This window comes from Oenanthe melanoleuca, chromosome 8, assembly GCF_029582105.1.
Source record: "Oenanthe melanoleuca isolate GR-GAL-2019-014 chromosome 8, OMel1.0, whole genome shotgun sequence".
Taxonomy (NCBI): domain Eukaryota; kingdom Metazoa; phylum Chordata; class Aves; order Passeriformes; family Muscicapidae; genus Oenanthe; species Oenanthe melanoleuca.
In genome coordinates, this window is record NC_079342.1 from 16,491,685 (window position 1) to 16,505,406 (window position 13,722).

The following is a 13,722-nucleotide window of genomic DNA, read 5'->3' on the forward strand; positions in this document are numbered from 1 at the left end:
ATGTTTACCACATCACAGAGGGTTTTCTCCCCTGGCAGTGGCCACCCTCCTGTGTGAGCTGGGCAGCTTGTTGGCACCCTGCCTGTGCTCCCACTCAGCCCCTTTCAATCTGGGCAGTGTCCCCACACTGCAGGATGAATCAGGGCTGGGCACATGCCCCAAAGCCCGGGTGGGCCATGCCCCAGAACCTGGGCAGGCCATGCCCCAGAACCCAGGCGGGCCATGCCCCAAAGCCCAGGTAGGCCTTGCCCCAAAACCTGGGTGGGCCATCCCCCAAAGCCTGGGTGGGCCATGGCCTAAAGCCCAGGGGGGCCATGCCAAAAACCCAAGTGGGCCATGCCCCAGAACCCGGGTGGGCCTTGCCTCGCACCCCGGCTCGTGGCGGCGGCAGGCCCACAGTGTCCCGAGGTGTGCGCGGCCTCAGACTCGCCGCACGCCGCTCCCCAGGGGACAGCCTGTGCAGGGCTGCTCCCGACGGCTCCTGGAGTCAGGGCCGTCTCCAAACAATGGGTGGAGAGCAGGAAACGCCGCATGGGAAACAGGATTTGGCTCCGCCGCCGCCGCCAGCCACGGCCCCTTGGCCCCTTTCCTTTCCCTGCTCCAGAGAGCCCTTCCCACAGCCATCAGCCACGGGGCTGCACCGAGGGGATGGGGATGCTGCCGGCTGGGCGGGCTGGGGCTTGAGGCACTCTGAACCTTGGACGAAAAGCGGGCTCAGGACACCTCCTGCCCGGGCTAGGGGCTCAGCATGGCTCAGGGCGCCCTGAGCACGCAGCCCTAGCCCTGGAGGGGTAGGCGGGTGCCTTTCCCTGGAAGAGCTGCCACCAGGCACGGGACCCCAGCGGTCCCTTGGCCAGCACACCCTGCTCCTGAGCGGCTGGCTGGCCACTGAGCCAGCAGAACGGGGGAATCTCACTGTCCGTGCCCAGGCTATGCACCACAGGAGGTGGTCCCAGCTGCCCTGGAAGTCAAGCAACAGCATGGAGAAGAGATGGGGGACACGGGCAGGGAGCAGCTGTCCTGAGCTGCCACTCACGTGGAGCTCCTAGGCAGCCACAGCCTCCAGCTCTGTCCCCCATAGCCAGGAAATGCTGGGGATTTTCTGACCTCTGCCAGATTTGGAACAAGCTCCAAGGATATGGGACTCCACATTTATCTTCTACTTCTCTTCTCACATCTCGCAGGTAAATTGTCCCTTTTCACCTGCCCCAAGTGAGCAGCCCCTGCCTCAGAGTGGCTTGGTGGGATGAGGCAGCTGTGGAAGCTCAGTGGCGCCATCGGAGCAGGGTTGGGAGGGAGGAAATATCCCTTTGTGATCAGCCATTTGGAGCCCTCAGAGGCCCCTGGCTCCCTCTCTCTGACAAGGGAGGAGAGGCATCCCAAGACCCCTGTTCTGATGCGTGCTTGCTCATGTTGGGGAGCTGATCCAGCTGGGGTCTCCAAAAGGAGAGCAGAAATGCACATGGTGTAATCCCAACGCGTCTGCAACACACCTTGCTTTGCCCCAGCTGTGCCTTCTGGGTTGGGGGTGGCAAAAATGTCCTGAAAAGTGGGAGACATCTGGGTGACAGGATCCGGCCCTGAGGCAGGGCTGGTGTGGCCATGTGCCCAGCTGTGACACGCCCTTGTGCTCCCTCACCCCAGGGGCCATCCTGGACATCACCCTGATCGCCAACGTGCAGAGCCTGTCCCACTCCGACTTCTTCCTCTCCTGTGTCGTGGGGGAGCGCGATGTGAGCCACCTGCAGATCGAGCGGGACAACAAGATCGTGATGACGCACCCCAAAATGGCCTTCCAGAACTACCGCAACCGCAGCAACCTAGTCCAGGCCAGGGGCTTCTCCAAGAACGACCTGGTGGGGATCCTCTACTGCCTGGGGCGCACCCCAACCGAGCAGGCCCAGGTGGTCTATGTGCACAACAGCCACAACGGTGAGTGGCTTTTGGGGGCTGCAGGAGGCCCCTGCCTGCCAGTCAAGTGCACAGGGAACCTGCCTGTCCTGTGCTTCACAATCCCAGCATGAGCCAGGGTGGTGGGGAGACAGTGGTGACCCATAAGCTAGGTTTGGAGTCCACCAGCACTGGTGAGGTGGAGATGGAAGGCAGATGGAAAGGAGATGGAAGGGAGATGGAAGGGATGCTCTGCTGGAGGACCATGGCCCAGCTCCACGGAAGAGCCGTCTAAATTTGTAATGGTGCTTGGGAGAAGGGCAAGGTCCAAGAGGAAGCTGAGTGTCCTTGGAGGAGGTTGTGGGATCTGGAAATCATTAACCAGAGCAGGGGCAGCCCTTGGGAGCTGTGCCAGACCAAGCCCCCACCACAGGCTCAAGGGGAGGAGGTAGTACTGGTGCAGATCTTTGGCAACCTCCCCAGGTGCTGGACAAATACCATCCCAGGGCAGCATGTTGCCACTCCAGCAGTGGGGCTTGCTGAGAGGCACTGCCAGACTGCACTGTAGGCAAGAGCAGTGCTGGGCTCATCTCCCATTCCTGTTTTGGGCCATAAGAATCAAAAGGGCCTCCCTAGGCTGACCAGCAGTAGTGATTCCACCTGGGACAACACTATCCCACACGCCCCTCAGATCTCCCCTCCCTGTGCTTGAAATTTTGCAAAACTATTAGGACTGGAATTTCTTGTGATGTTTGCCTCAGGATTCTTTCTAGCTCTTGCTTAGAAAGTCTAGCTAAAACAGTTGACCTTTTGCTGAGAATAAGAGGAGGGGATACAAATTTCCCTGCCTGTGTTAAGACACAGCAAGGAGATTGAGTGTCTCCAAGCTGGGGCCCAGAGGCTGCTGGTGGGGCCCAAGCATCCCCCAAGGAGCAGGGCTCAGCTTTTGTCCTTGTAAAGAGGCTCAAGCTGTAAAATGGCAGTGGTCTATTGAAAACAGAGCCAGATGGTCTGAGCAAGCAGGGCAGCACTGAGGAAAAGAGCAGAGGCGAATGGAGACCGTGTGAGAGGCACGAGCAGCAGCGGGGTGTGAGGAACACAGATTTCTGCACCTTCAGATGTCCTTGTTTATAAATCATGGATGGAGGTGATGGCTCTGGGGCTCCATCCTTGGGACAGTGTTTCCCATGGTGGGGTGCTTTCAGTCAGCCCGCATTCCTGGGTCCACTTAGCCGGGCCAAAATAGTGCTTTGGAGGAGCTGGTCAGTGCCTGGGTTCAAGCCCCTGTGGCAGTTACAAGTGCCAAAAGGTTTCTCTTTCACAAGTTCCAAAAAAGCTGCTATTGCTCTGTTTAGAGGAGAAGTTAAAAAACTAAAGGAATTAGTTAACAAAAAATGTACATGTTTGCAGGAGGGCTGGATACAGAACCCACTGAAGGGGCTTGGTATGTGTCAACTCTCCTGTTTAGCCTGAGAGCACACCAAAGCAGGCCAGGGTGATGAAACAGTGGGTGGGGAATGCTCTTAGGGGAAAGCTGGCAGCTCCCAAAAGGTCAAGCATGGAGAAGAACTTAGGAAGTTTGATGAATTTTGAAAGCATTGCTAAAAAAACAAAGTAAAGCAAACCAAAGAGATACTGAGAAGCAATTTCAGAAGTGTTTAAGTCTTTCAATAAACTATCTTTTACACTATCCAGAGCAGAAATATAGCCAGAAAAACAACTAAGGAAACCAACAATTTTTAATCGTTTATATCTGTGGGCACAACAGAAAAATTTGCTGGGGGATCTGTCTAAAATGCCAATGTTGATAGCAGGAGACAGGTGATAAATAGCAGAGCAGAGCAGCACGACATCACTAGGCTGAGTGCAGTGAGCAAGGCAGTGTTTCTGCCCTTGGGAAACCAGACCTTCCTAAAACATCTGGGCAGGGAATTACAGGACTGAAAACTAAAGTTCTGCAAATTAGCAGAAGCTGTAATGAAGAGCAGATTATGTGGTTTTGTGGCCCCTGAGAAAGAGGCAGCTGAGTTTGCAATGGTAAGGTCTCTGGGGCAGCAGCAGTGAGGATGCTGGAAGACCAAATTGATACTGTCTGCTCAGATTCCTGGGGAAAACTGGGAAAACTCCCTTTCAAAGGTTCTTTGAGAGAAACTTTGCACCCAGGGGGTGGCAGGAGAGATCTTTGCATGGGTAAACAGCTGACTAAAAGAAGGGAGAGTAGGAATAGGAACAGTCCTTGTCATAGAGGGAGTTCCCACTGGCATGGCACAAGGTCTTTACATGGACCTGTGTCACCAACTGTGGGTACAAAGAGCTGAAGAAGCAGCCGTGCCATCCCCGAGCTGCCTGGGGAGATGATGAATGCACTATGGAGTGACAGAGAGACAGGGAAGAGATGCAGCCTGGGAGGGCTGCAGTGTTGGGGTGACAGGCAAATCGGTGTGGCAAATGCAAAGCTTTGTGTTTGGGCGTCTCCAGGGAATTGTCGCCTTTCATACCAAGGATTGAGATGGAGTGAAACAGAGTGAGGGCCATATCTGTGAGCCCATCACTGTGGGCTTCAAAGTCCAGGGAAGAAAGATCCCAAGTAGAGGGATAGGTGGGGAGGCGATTCTGGGAAATTACTGCCAAGTGTGACCTGCGGTGCCCTTCCCTGGGCGTCTGCGGCGTGTGCTGCTTCCTCCTGGTCCTTGGCCTCAGAGGGGCAGGACACAGGGCTGGATGTGTTTTAGCTCCAACCCGGCGTGGCTCCTTTTAGTGTGTGAGCTGGAGAACTGCCAGGCTGCAAAAGCCAGCAGCCGCCTGTGTCCTCCTTTGTGTCTGTCCTGGCACACCCAGGGCTTGGTTTCCCAGGCCTTAAGGTATTTATAGCCTTGTTTGTGCTCAGGCTGGGGTCTGGCTGATTCACATTAAAACTCTGGGAGCTCATTGCTGCTTCACGCCCCAGCACCTGGGGAATCAGGAAAACAGCTGTGACCATGCTGGTCCTGGGGGCTGGAGTGCAGCCTCCTGCCCACTTAATTCCCCTCACCTGCCCTGCTTTCCCTGCCAGCAGCACTCCACACCTCACCAGCAGGCAGGGTGCACCATGCACACTTCTTCCACATGTCACCTGCCCAGATTGCTGCCACTAGCATGCTGTGCAGATGGTAGGCTAGTCAGAGGGCAGGGTGCCAAATCCCATTCCTTGGTGTCTGCCTGAAGGGACCAGGAAGGGAGCCCTGTCCCTGCAGAGGCCTGGGGGGTCCTGGGTCCAACATGGAGCAGACAGGGTGATGTCATGACATTCCAGCAGAAACGTGGTGGGTGGGGGCTGTGCCAGGGTGTGTCCTGGTGTGACTGGTCTGAAGGTGTCAGCATTGCCCTTGGGGGTGACTGCTGTGCAGCCTGTGCCTCCTCCTCCTCTGCAGCCCACCTCTTCCCGGTGAAGGCCACACAGTCCGTGAATGTTGCCGAGGCTGCCACCTTCTCCGCCAGGATCCTCAAGAGGAAGGAGACAGATGTTATGTGGAAAAGAAATGGCAAGTAGTTCCAGGAGCAGACACAGGGCTGGAGCTGTTCCCAGCCAGTGCCTGGTGCTGGCCCAGGAGGCACAGGAGATCACAGATCTCCTCTGTCCCCTTGCAGGCACCTACTACCAGACCACAGACCGGGGCGAGGTGCAGGATGACCATGTCGTCCTGACACTCCCCAGTGTCAATGTCAGTGAAAATGGTGTCTACAGTGCCGCATTCATGGGGGACAGCCCTCTGTGGAGTGCCTTCTACCGCCTCATCGTGAGAGGTGAGCTGCCCTGGCTGCCTGGGCAATGGGGACAGCCGTACCCTGCCCTGTGGCAGGTGGCACTTTGGCCCCCTCTGCTCTCTCTGCAGCCTGCCCTGCAAAGAAGTGGGGACCATCCTGCGAGAAGGACTGTCCTGACTGTCTGAACGGCGGCATCTGCCACGACCACGTTGGTGAATGCATCTGCCCTCCAGGGTTCATGGGCACCCGCTGTGAGAGAGGTGGGTTTCAGCTGCCCAGCACTGGGTGCTGTGCCCAGGGAATCTGTGGGGGCTCTCTTGCACCCCTAGATCTGAGCACTGTTTCTGGAAATGCTGTGTTCATCTCCAGTGCCTCCCTACCCTCAGTGCCCTCTGTTTCTAGGCCAGGACTGGACCACCCACATGGGTTCTATGTTTCCTTGAGGTGGTGATACAGGGTTTGGGGCACCCGAGCCAGCTCTGTGCCATGCGCAAGCTGTAAGTGCATGGATGAATGGTGGGTGAAGGCAGACCATGCTTCTTTTTCCAGCCTGCCAGGAAGGCCAGTTTGGCCGCAACTGCCAGGAGACGTGTCAGAGAGCCCAGGGCTGCCGGGGGCTGAGCTTCTGTCTGCTCGACCCCTATGGCTGCTCCTGCGCCTCAGGCTGGAGTGGCTCCCGCTGCGACCAAGGTACAGGGACATGAGTGTCCACCAGCTCTCCCACCCACCCTGGGCTTCCTCCAGGGCCTGGCTGCTCTCCAGCAGCACCTCTGCAAACCTTTTCACATCTGAGGGTCAGCATAGGCTGAGCAGTACTGCTGCCTGCATCAGCTGTTTGCTGTCTCTGTGGTCCTGTGCCAGGGCCAGTGAGCTCTCCTTTTCCCACAGCTTGTCCCTCAGGATTCTACGGCCCTGACTGTGCCCTGGAGTGCACCTGCCAAAACGGAGGCAGCTGTAACCGCTTCAGTGGCTGCGTCTGCCCCCCAGGCTGGCATGGGCAGCACTGTGAGAAGTCAGGTGAGACTGGCACAGGGCTGTGGTGGGTTTCCATCCCCTACCCTCAAGTGTGTGCTGGCTCCTTCCTCACCAGCGACTGGGAGGGCCATTGGCTATTGGTCTCGCCAGTTAGTTCGGCAGGACCCCTTGCCTGCAGAAATAACCTCCTAGTGTGTGGAAACCAGGACGTTGCAAGGGCAACATCTGGTCTGGCATCCCAGCATTATCTGTGCTGAGAGGGTTGCTGAGCCCAGCATGTGGGGTAGGGATCAGGGCTGGACCACAGCATCCCTTGGCACCACAATCTGGCCACATCTGGGTCCAAGAAAATGTCCCGGTCTTTCTTGTGCCTGTGAAGGAGCAGAGCCAGCTCTAATGTTGATTTCTGTGTACCAGACCGGTTCCCCCAGATCATCCAATTGGCCTCGGAACTGGAGTTTAATCTGGGCTCAGAGCCCATCATCAGCTGTGTAGCCATTGGCAACCCACTGCCCACCAGGGACAGCGTGGAGCTGCGCAAGGCTGACGGCACTGTGCTCAAGGTACTGCCCCATGCCCTTGCCCCACCACCATCTCCATGTTGACAGCTCCCTCAGGAGTACCTGGGCCTTCTGGGCAGTGTCAGACCGATGGGGGGCTGAGCCAGGGGCTGAGTGAAGGGGCTGACAGCACCCTCTGTGCCACAGGTCATCAAAACCATCATCGAGCCGAAGCAGATCACCTGCGAGTTTGAGGTGCGGCACCTGAGCAAGGCAGACACGGGGCTCTGGGAGTGCCGGGTCTCCACCACCGGGGGCCAGGACAGCCGGAAAGTCAAGGTCAATATCCGAGGTGAGGAAAGTGTGGTGGCATGAGCCAGGGTTGCTGGGGGAGGCTGCCAGCATGGTGTGGCAATACCAGCCCTGCACCAGACTGGGTGCCTCCCATTGTGGGCTGCAGTGCCAGCAGACAGGTTTGGGTGATTATAAAACACTTTGCTGACAAAGCTGAAAGGAACCAAGAGGTGGCATGTGTATCCATGCTCTGCTCCTTGTTGCTCCCAGTCCCACCAGTGTTATTCCCTTCTTCCCCCAAAGTGCCACCAGTGCCCTTGAGTGCCCCCCGGCTGTTGGCCAAGCAGAGTCGCCAGCTTGTGGTGTCACCTGTGGACAGCTTCTCTGGTGACGGACCCATCACCTCCATCAAGCTCTTCTACAAGCCCAAGGATGACAATTCAGCGTGGTCATCCATTGTGGGTATGTGTCTGCAGGGCTGGGACACAGATAGAACCTGTGCGGGAGGATGAGATCTGGAGTGGGGAGATGTCTCCATAGCAGGACCCTCATGGTGATGCTGAAGAGGATGGTAGTGGCAGGGCAGACTGTGGGTAATGGGCATGGTTTTGACATGTCCTCTTGGCCAACAGTGGACAATAGCGAGAACATCACGCTCATGAACCTCCGGCCAGTGACTGCCTACATTGTCAAGGTGCAGCTGAGCCGGCCAGGGGCTGGTGGGGAGGGCAGCAAGGGTCCTGAAGCCATCATGGTGACTGACTGCCTCGGTGAGCCTCCATGACCCTGACCCTGACCCTGACCCTGACCCTGACCCTGACCCTGACCCTGCACAGCACAGAATCTGCAAAGTCTCACAGATGATGCACTGTGAGGTTTTCCTGCCTTTTTGTTTGCAGAGCCCACAGTCAAGCCTGTGATCGAAGGCTGGTCCATAGAAGAGAAAAACATGCTTCATGTCAATTGGAAGCTGCCAAACAACCATGAGCCAGCACATGGGTTCATTGTTCACCTCTTTGACTCTGCAAGGCGGTTGGTCTCTGAGAAAAACATCACATCCATCTCTGTGCTCTCTGCCCGCATCGGGGACTTGGAGTTTAACAAGGAGTACAGGCTGGAGGTGCTGGTGTACCACTGCACCAGCCTGGGGCCGCCCTCTGACCCCTATAAGGTCATGATCAACAGCAAAGGTGGGTCCAGCAGAATGCAGGGAACTGTAACAGGGAATTACAATGATAAATCCGTTATAATTGTAACAGCAACCATCCCTGGGTCTGGCTGCTCCTTATCCCATCTCTGATAGGACATGAACAGCTGTTTGGGGAAAATGGTCCCTCCTTTCCTTACTAGACCCTGCAGCCTCCAGCACCAAGGGGCTGAGAAACATCCTAAGCTCAACATGATATTCAGGCCATCATGAGTGACGCTCATAAACAAATCTGTTCTCTGCACCCTTGCCCAAACCCTAATGGACCTGTCTATACTTGCAGCCTTTACAATACACTGTAGCCACAAGTTTCTTGACATAATTACACTCTGCATGAAAAAAATATTTCCCTTTGGTTTGCTTTAACCCTGCTGCAAGGTAGTTTTGCAGGGTGGTCACTAGGGCCCAGGGAGCCCTGCAGTCCCACTTGTGGGCACACACACACCCAGCCCCTCAAGTAGGTGGAAGACCATGGGGAGATGGAGCACCAGCCTGACCAAGCTTTGTGGCAACAAAGTGGAAAGGCATGCACAAGGCCTTTGGGGAGGCTTGGCACCATATGGTACACATTGAGAGGACTGGTAGGCATCAGGCTTGAGGGATGAGAGGTTTACTTTGCTCTCTGCTTGTGAGAGCTTTGTGTGATTTGGGAATTTGGGATTAGGGATGTGGGCAGGCAGGAGAGGGCTCAGAGGAGGTGGTGGGAGCACATTATGTGAGGGAGGCCTGAAGAAATAAAATGTCACAAGAACTAGTCAATACATGGGCATCTAGACCTCAGATGGTCTGTGTGGCTGGAACATTTGAGGGTACAGTCCTGCTTCACTGTGGTACATGGAGAGCACCTCTACCTCCTCCAAGCAAGGGCCAGGGGTCCCTGAAGGTCCCTCAAAGCTGGCCTGGCTTTGGTTGCCATTGCCATCCACAGGGTCCAATGCTAACAGCAGCATTGAGCCCAGCAGCATGAGGATCCCCGTTCTGGGACTGACACTCTCCTCTCTTGATCCCAGGGCCCTCCTCCCCGCAGCTGCTCTCAGCAGAGCCCGTGTCAGACACCGCTGTCAGGCTCTCCTGGCAGGTGCCTGAGTACCCCAATGGGGGCATCACCAAGTACATCGTGGAGCTGCAGCAGGTGGGAGGCACCAGTGAACCCCAGTGGATTGACACCGACAGCGGCGCCGAGACCACCAAGATCGTTGGGGGCCTCAATGCCAGCACCAGCTACCAGTTTCGTGTCCGTGCCAACTCCCATGTTCCAGGGGAATGGAGCCAGCCCGTGAAAGCCAAGACCCTCGGGGACGGTGAGAGGGGTGTCCCAGCAGGCAGGGGGCTCACAGCTCTGCTGCAGCTTCTTCCTAGTCCTGCAGGGGCAGGGGTGGCATGATGACAGCATGGCACCTAAAGAGTGGGCAGAGGGGGATGTGAATCAAGGGGCTAAGGGAGCAGAGATCATGGGAGGAGATCATGGTTGGAGGTCCAGAAACCAGTGGTTCAGTGTCAGGAACTGGGCTGTGACGCTTTCCCCTCTGTGCCATTGTGGAACCAGGAGCTCAAGATGTGGTTATGGTATCTTCACTGGGGGCGTGGGTGCTGGGAGAGGGCTGCTGTCATGGTGGTTGGCCACTAGTGCAGGCCAGGCAGGGCTCGACCATGGACCACAACCCTCCGTCCCTCCTTTTGGCAGGAGTGCTGAGCGTGCCGCCCAGCCTGGGCAGCCAGAGCACTGAGCAGGCAGGAACAGACCAGCAGCTGCTCTTGGCCATTGTTGGCTCTGTGTCCGTCACTTGCTTCACCATCCTCTTTGCTCTCCTGGCACTTTTCCTCATCAAGAAGAATTTTTTCCACCGGCGCCGCACCTTTACGTACCAGTCTGGCTCGGTGAGTGCCGCCTGCCCCACCAGGACCGTGTCCCCTGCTCCCCACGTCCCAGCCCGATCCAGGTCACGTTCCATAGCCTCCAGTCCGGATGCAGCCAGACCTCACTTCCACGCGGAGAGGGTGCGGAGCCCACCTTGCCCATGACTCCTGTCCTGCTGGGACTGCCGCGTGGGCAGAGAGGTGCCCGGTGCCTCTAACCTCACCCACCTCCATCTGCCAGGGGGAAGAGACCATCCTGCAGTTCAACTCGGGAACCCTGACTCTGACTCGCCGGCCCAAGCCGCAGCCTGAGCCCCTCAGCTACCCCATCCTGGAGTGGGAAGACATCAAGTTTGAGGACATGATCGGGGAGGGCAACTTCGGGCAGGTAATCAGGGCCATGATCAAAAAGGACGGCCTCAAAATGAATGCAGCCATCAAGATGCTGAAAGGTGAGTTCTGGGGGAAGTAGGCAGGGTGGGCTGAGTGCTGCAGCTGTGTCCTGAGCCATGCTTGTGCTGGAGAGCATCAGGAGTCATTTGCAGAAAAGCAGAGGAAAGGCCATGTTGTAGGCCTGAGGAGTTCATCCCTTCTTTGCTTCCAGAGTTTGCTTCAGAGAACGACCATCGGGACTTTGCCGGGGAGCTGGAGGTGCTGTGCAAACTGGGCCATCACCCCAACATCATCAACTTGCTGGGTGCCTGTGAGAACAAGGGTGAGGGCCAGCCTCACAATATCTGCCCAGCTGTCTGTTCCTTTTTGCTGGGGAGACTCCCAGTAATCCAACCTCCTCCTGTCCCCCAGGCTACCTGTACATTGCCATTGAGTATGCTCCATATGGAAACCTCCTCGACTTCCTCCGCAAAAGCCGAGTCTTGGAGACAGACCCAGCCTTTGCCAAGGAGCACGGCACTGCCTCCACCCTCACATCCCAGCAGCTCCTCCAGTTTGCTTCAGACGTGGCCAAGGGGATGCAGTACCTGAGTGAGAAGCAGGTACATCCCCTCAGATCACCCTTTCCCTGAGGCCTGGGGGTTCCTCATGGAGGCATGAGGTCCTTGGGGCCAGCCGGAGGGAGCATGTATCTCCTGCTAACTGCTCTTCCTTTTCAGTTCATTCACAGGGACCTGGCAGCAAGAAACATTCTGGTGGGAGAAAACCTGGCCTCCAAAATTGCTGACTTTGGCCTCTCCAGAGGGGAGGAGGTCTATGTGAAGAAGACAATGGTGAGCCACGAGTGAACATCTCCATGGGGCCTGCACCATTGTGATGGGCAGGATGCCCACCATCAGTGTAACCAACCCACCATGGCAGGACTGGCTGTCTTCCACCCAGGGGGCACCCCCTAGCCCTGATGATGGCTCTCTCTTTCCCCAGGGCCGTTTGCCAGTTCGCTGGATGGCCATCGAGTCCCTCAACTACAGTGTGTACACCACCAAGAGCGATGTGTAAGTGCTGCAGGCAGGGGTACCAGGCTGGGACATGGCTGTGGCTGCCTCCACCCCTCTCTGGCACAGTCAGAGAGCCAATGCTACTGCTCTGGGGGCTGCAAGGGAGAGAGGAGCTGCTGGCTCAGCCCTAGACCTGGCTGTCTGTTCCACCCTGGGCTTTGCCCTGTGCCCATTGTCAGGGCACAGCTGGGCACTCTGTCACAGCCTCTGCTCCTCCTGTTTCAGGTGGTCATTCGGTGTCCTGCTCTGGGAGATTGTCAGCTTGGGTAAGGCTCTTCTCTGTCCCCTGCCTTCACTCAGGTCCCTGTAGATCTAGTTATCCTGGAGCCCCAGGGGGAACACCCTAGGGACTGTCACCCTCCTCAGCCCCTGCGTGTCTCTGGCTGTAGGGGGGACACCGTACTGCGGGATGACGTGTGCCGAGCTCTATGAGAAGCTTCCCCAGGGATACCGCATGGAGAAGCCGCGCAACTGCGACGATGAGGTGTAAATGACAGAGCCTCGGCTGATGGTGGCACCCTCGTAACCCCAGTGTCCCATGGGGCTCGCACCAGCGTTCAGCAGCTTCTGCCTGGTTGCCTCTGCATTGTGGCTGAGGGATGGGCTGGCATCCCACACCCAAAAAGCTTTCCTGGGCTTTAGTTTCCCGCCCGCTTCCCCCATGTCCCACAAAGCTTTTCTGTCCCCTGGCCCGCTGTGCGCACTGAGCCGCCCCGACTCTCCGCCCCCAGGTACGAGCTGATGCGGCAGTGCTGGCGCGACCGCCCCTACGAGCGCCCTCCCTTCGCGCAGATCTCCATGCAGCTCATCCGCATGCTGGAGGCCAGGAAGGTGAGTGGTAGCGGCTCAGTGGGAGGGATGCCCACGGGGCAGCTTTTCCACCTGCTGGAGCATCCCTTGGGCCCGAGGACGGGACAGCCAGCAGCAGAACCACGTGTGCGGGTTAACCCCACCATCGCTTTTTGGGTGCGGGGAGACAACAGGGCACAGTGCCTGCGAGCGTGCTAGTGGAGCTGGGAGGTAGATGTGGACATGCCCACAACTGGCTCCTAACTGGGGCTCCCCCACAGGCCTACGTGAACATGGCCCTGTTCGAGAACTTCACCTACGCGGGGATCGATGCCACGGCCGAGGAGGCGTGAGGCAGTGCTGGCCCCAGCCTGCTGGAACAGTGCTGTGGGGACGGGGCTGCTCATCCCGCTCCAGCCGCATGGCAGTGACCCTTCCCAACAGCGCCTCTCCTGCAGCAGGACTGTGCCATCCCTCCCCGGCATGGCGCCAGCCGCTAACAGCCCCACACTGCTGGGGACACGCTGGGATGGCCCCCCAGGACAAGCAGCAGCAGGGTGCTGGCAGCAGAGCAGGCAGGAGAGAGGGCCTCCCTCAGGAGCCAGCGTACTGCCTAAGCCCACGGACACAAATGCTCAAGCTTTGGGGTGAGAGGAGGAAGCAGCAACACAGCAGCTGCCTGCCCTGCAGCTCTCAGCATGCTCTGGGCCTGAAGTGGGCTGTGAGCAGTGCTGCTGACATGGGATGGGGCCACCCTGGCAGGTGCAAAGGGACAGTGTTGGCTGTGCACAGCCTCCAGCTCTGCAGTGGCCCCTCAAAGGTGTCAGCTCTGCCTTTTGGACAATAAAGATCATGCAACAGCCGGGTCCAGAGGAGTGTTGGTGGGGACCCAGCTCTGCCCTGCTGACAGCACTGAGGAACAGGATGTGGGTCCCCAGTGATCTTCTGCTGTGCTGGGCACTCCTCAGAATCCTGTTCCCATTGGGGTCCTCTGATAATCCCCAGAAATGTCCCA

At 57.5% G+C, this 13,722-nt stretch overlaps 1 protein-coding gene across 4 annotated transcripts; it reads left to right on the plus strand.

The window, feature by feature from the left end:
- Window positions 1-561: 561 nt before the first annotated feature.
- Window positions 562-13,567, plus strand: TIE1 (tyrosine kinase with immunoglobulin like and EGF like domains 1). Of its 4 annotated transcripts, none has more exons than XM_056497603.1 (23): window positions 562-1,184; window positions 1,645-1,932; window positions 5,301-5,411; window positions 5,518-5,673; window positions 5,763-5,894; window positions 6,184-6,324; window positions 6,523-6,651; window positions 7,027-7,172; window positions 7,317-7,461; window positions 7,707-7,865; window positions 8,036-8,173; window positions 8,303-8,593; window positions 9,621-9,911; window positions 10,295-10,488; window positions 10,709-10,919; window positions 11,072-11,182; window positions 11,272-11,462; window positions 11,580-11,693; window positions 11,845-11,915; window positions 12,144-12,184; window positions 12,308-12,404; window positions 12,650-12,749; window positions 12,989-13,567. In XM_056497603.1, the coding sequence occupies exons 1-23, from the start codon at window positions 1,139-1,141 to the stop codon at window positions 13,058-13,060; spliced, it is 3,375 nt and encodes a 1,124-aa protein (XP_056353578.1). In that variant the 5' UTR covers window positions 562-1,138; the 3' UTR covers window positions 13,061-13,567. The 4 variants fall into 4 exon arrangements, with proteins under 4 accessions (XP_056353578.1, XP_056353575.1, XP_056353576.1 ...); XM_056497600.1 differs by having other exon boundaries at window positions 592-1,184; window positions 5,277-5,411; window positions 10,295-10,608; XM_056497601.1 differs by having other exon boundaries at window positions 592-1,184; window positions 10,295-10,608.
- The last annotated feature ends 155 nt before the right edge of the window (window positions 13,568-13,722 follow it).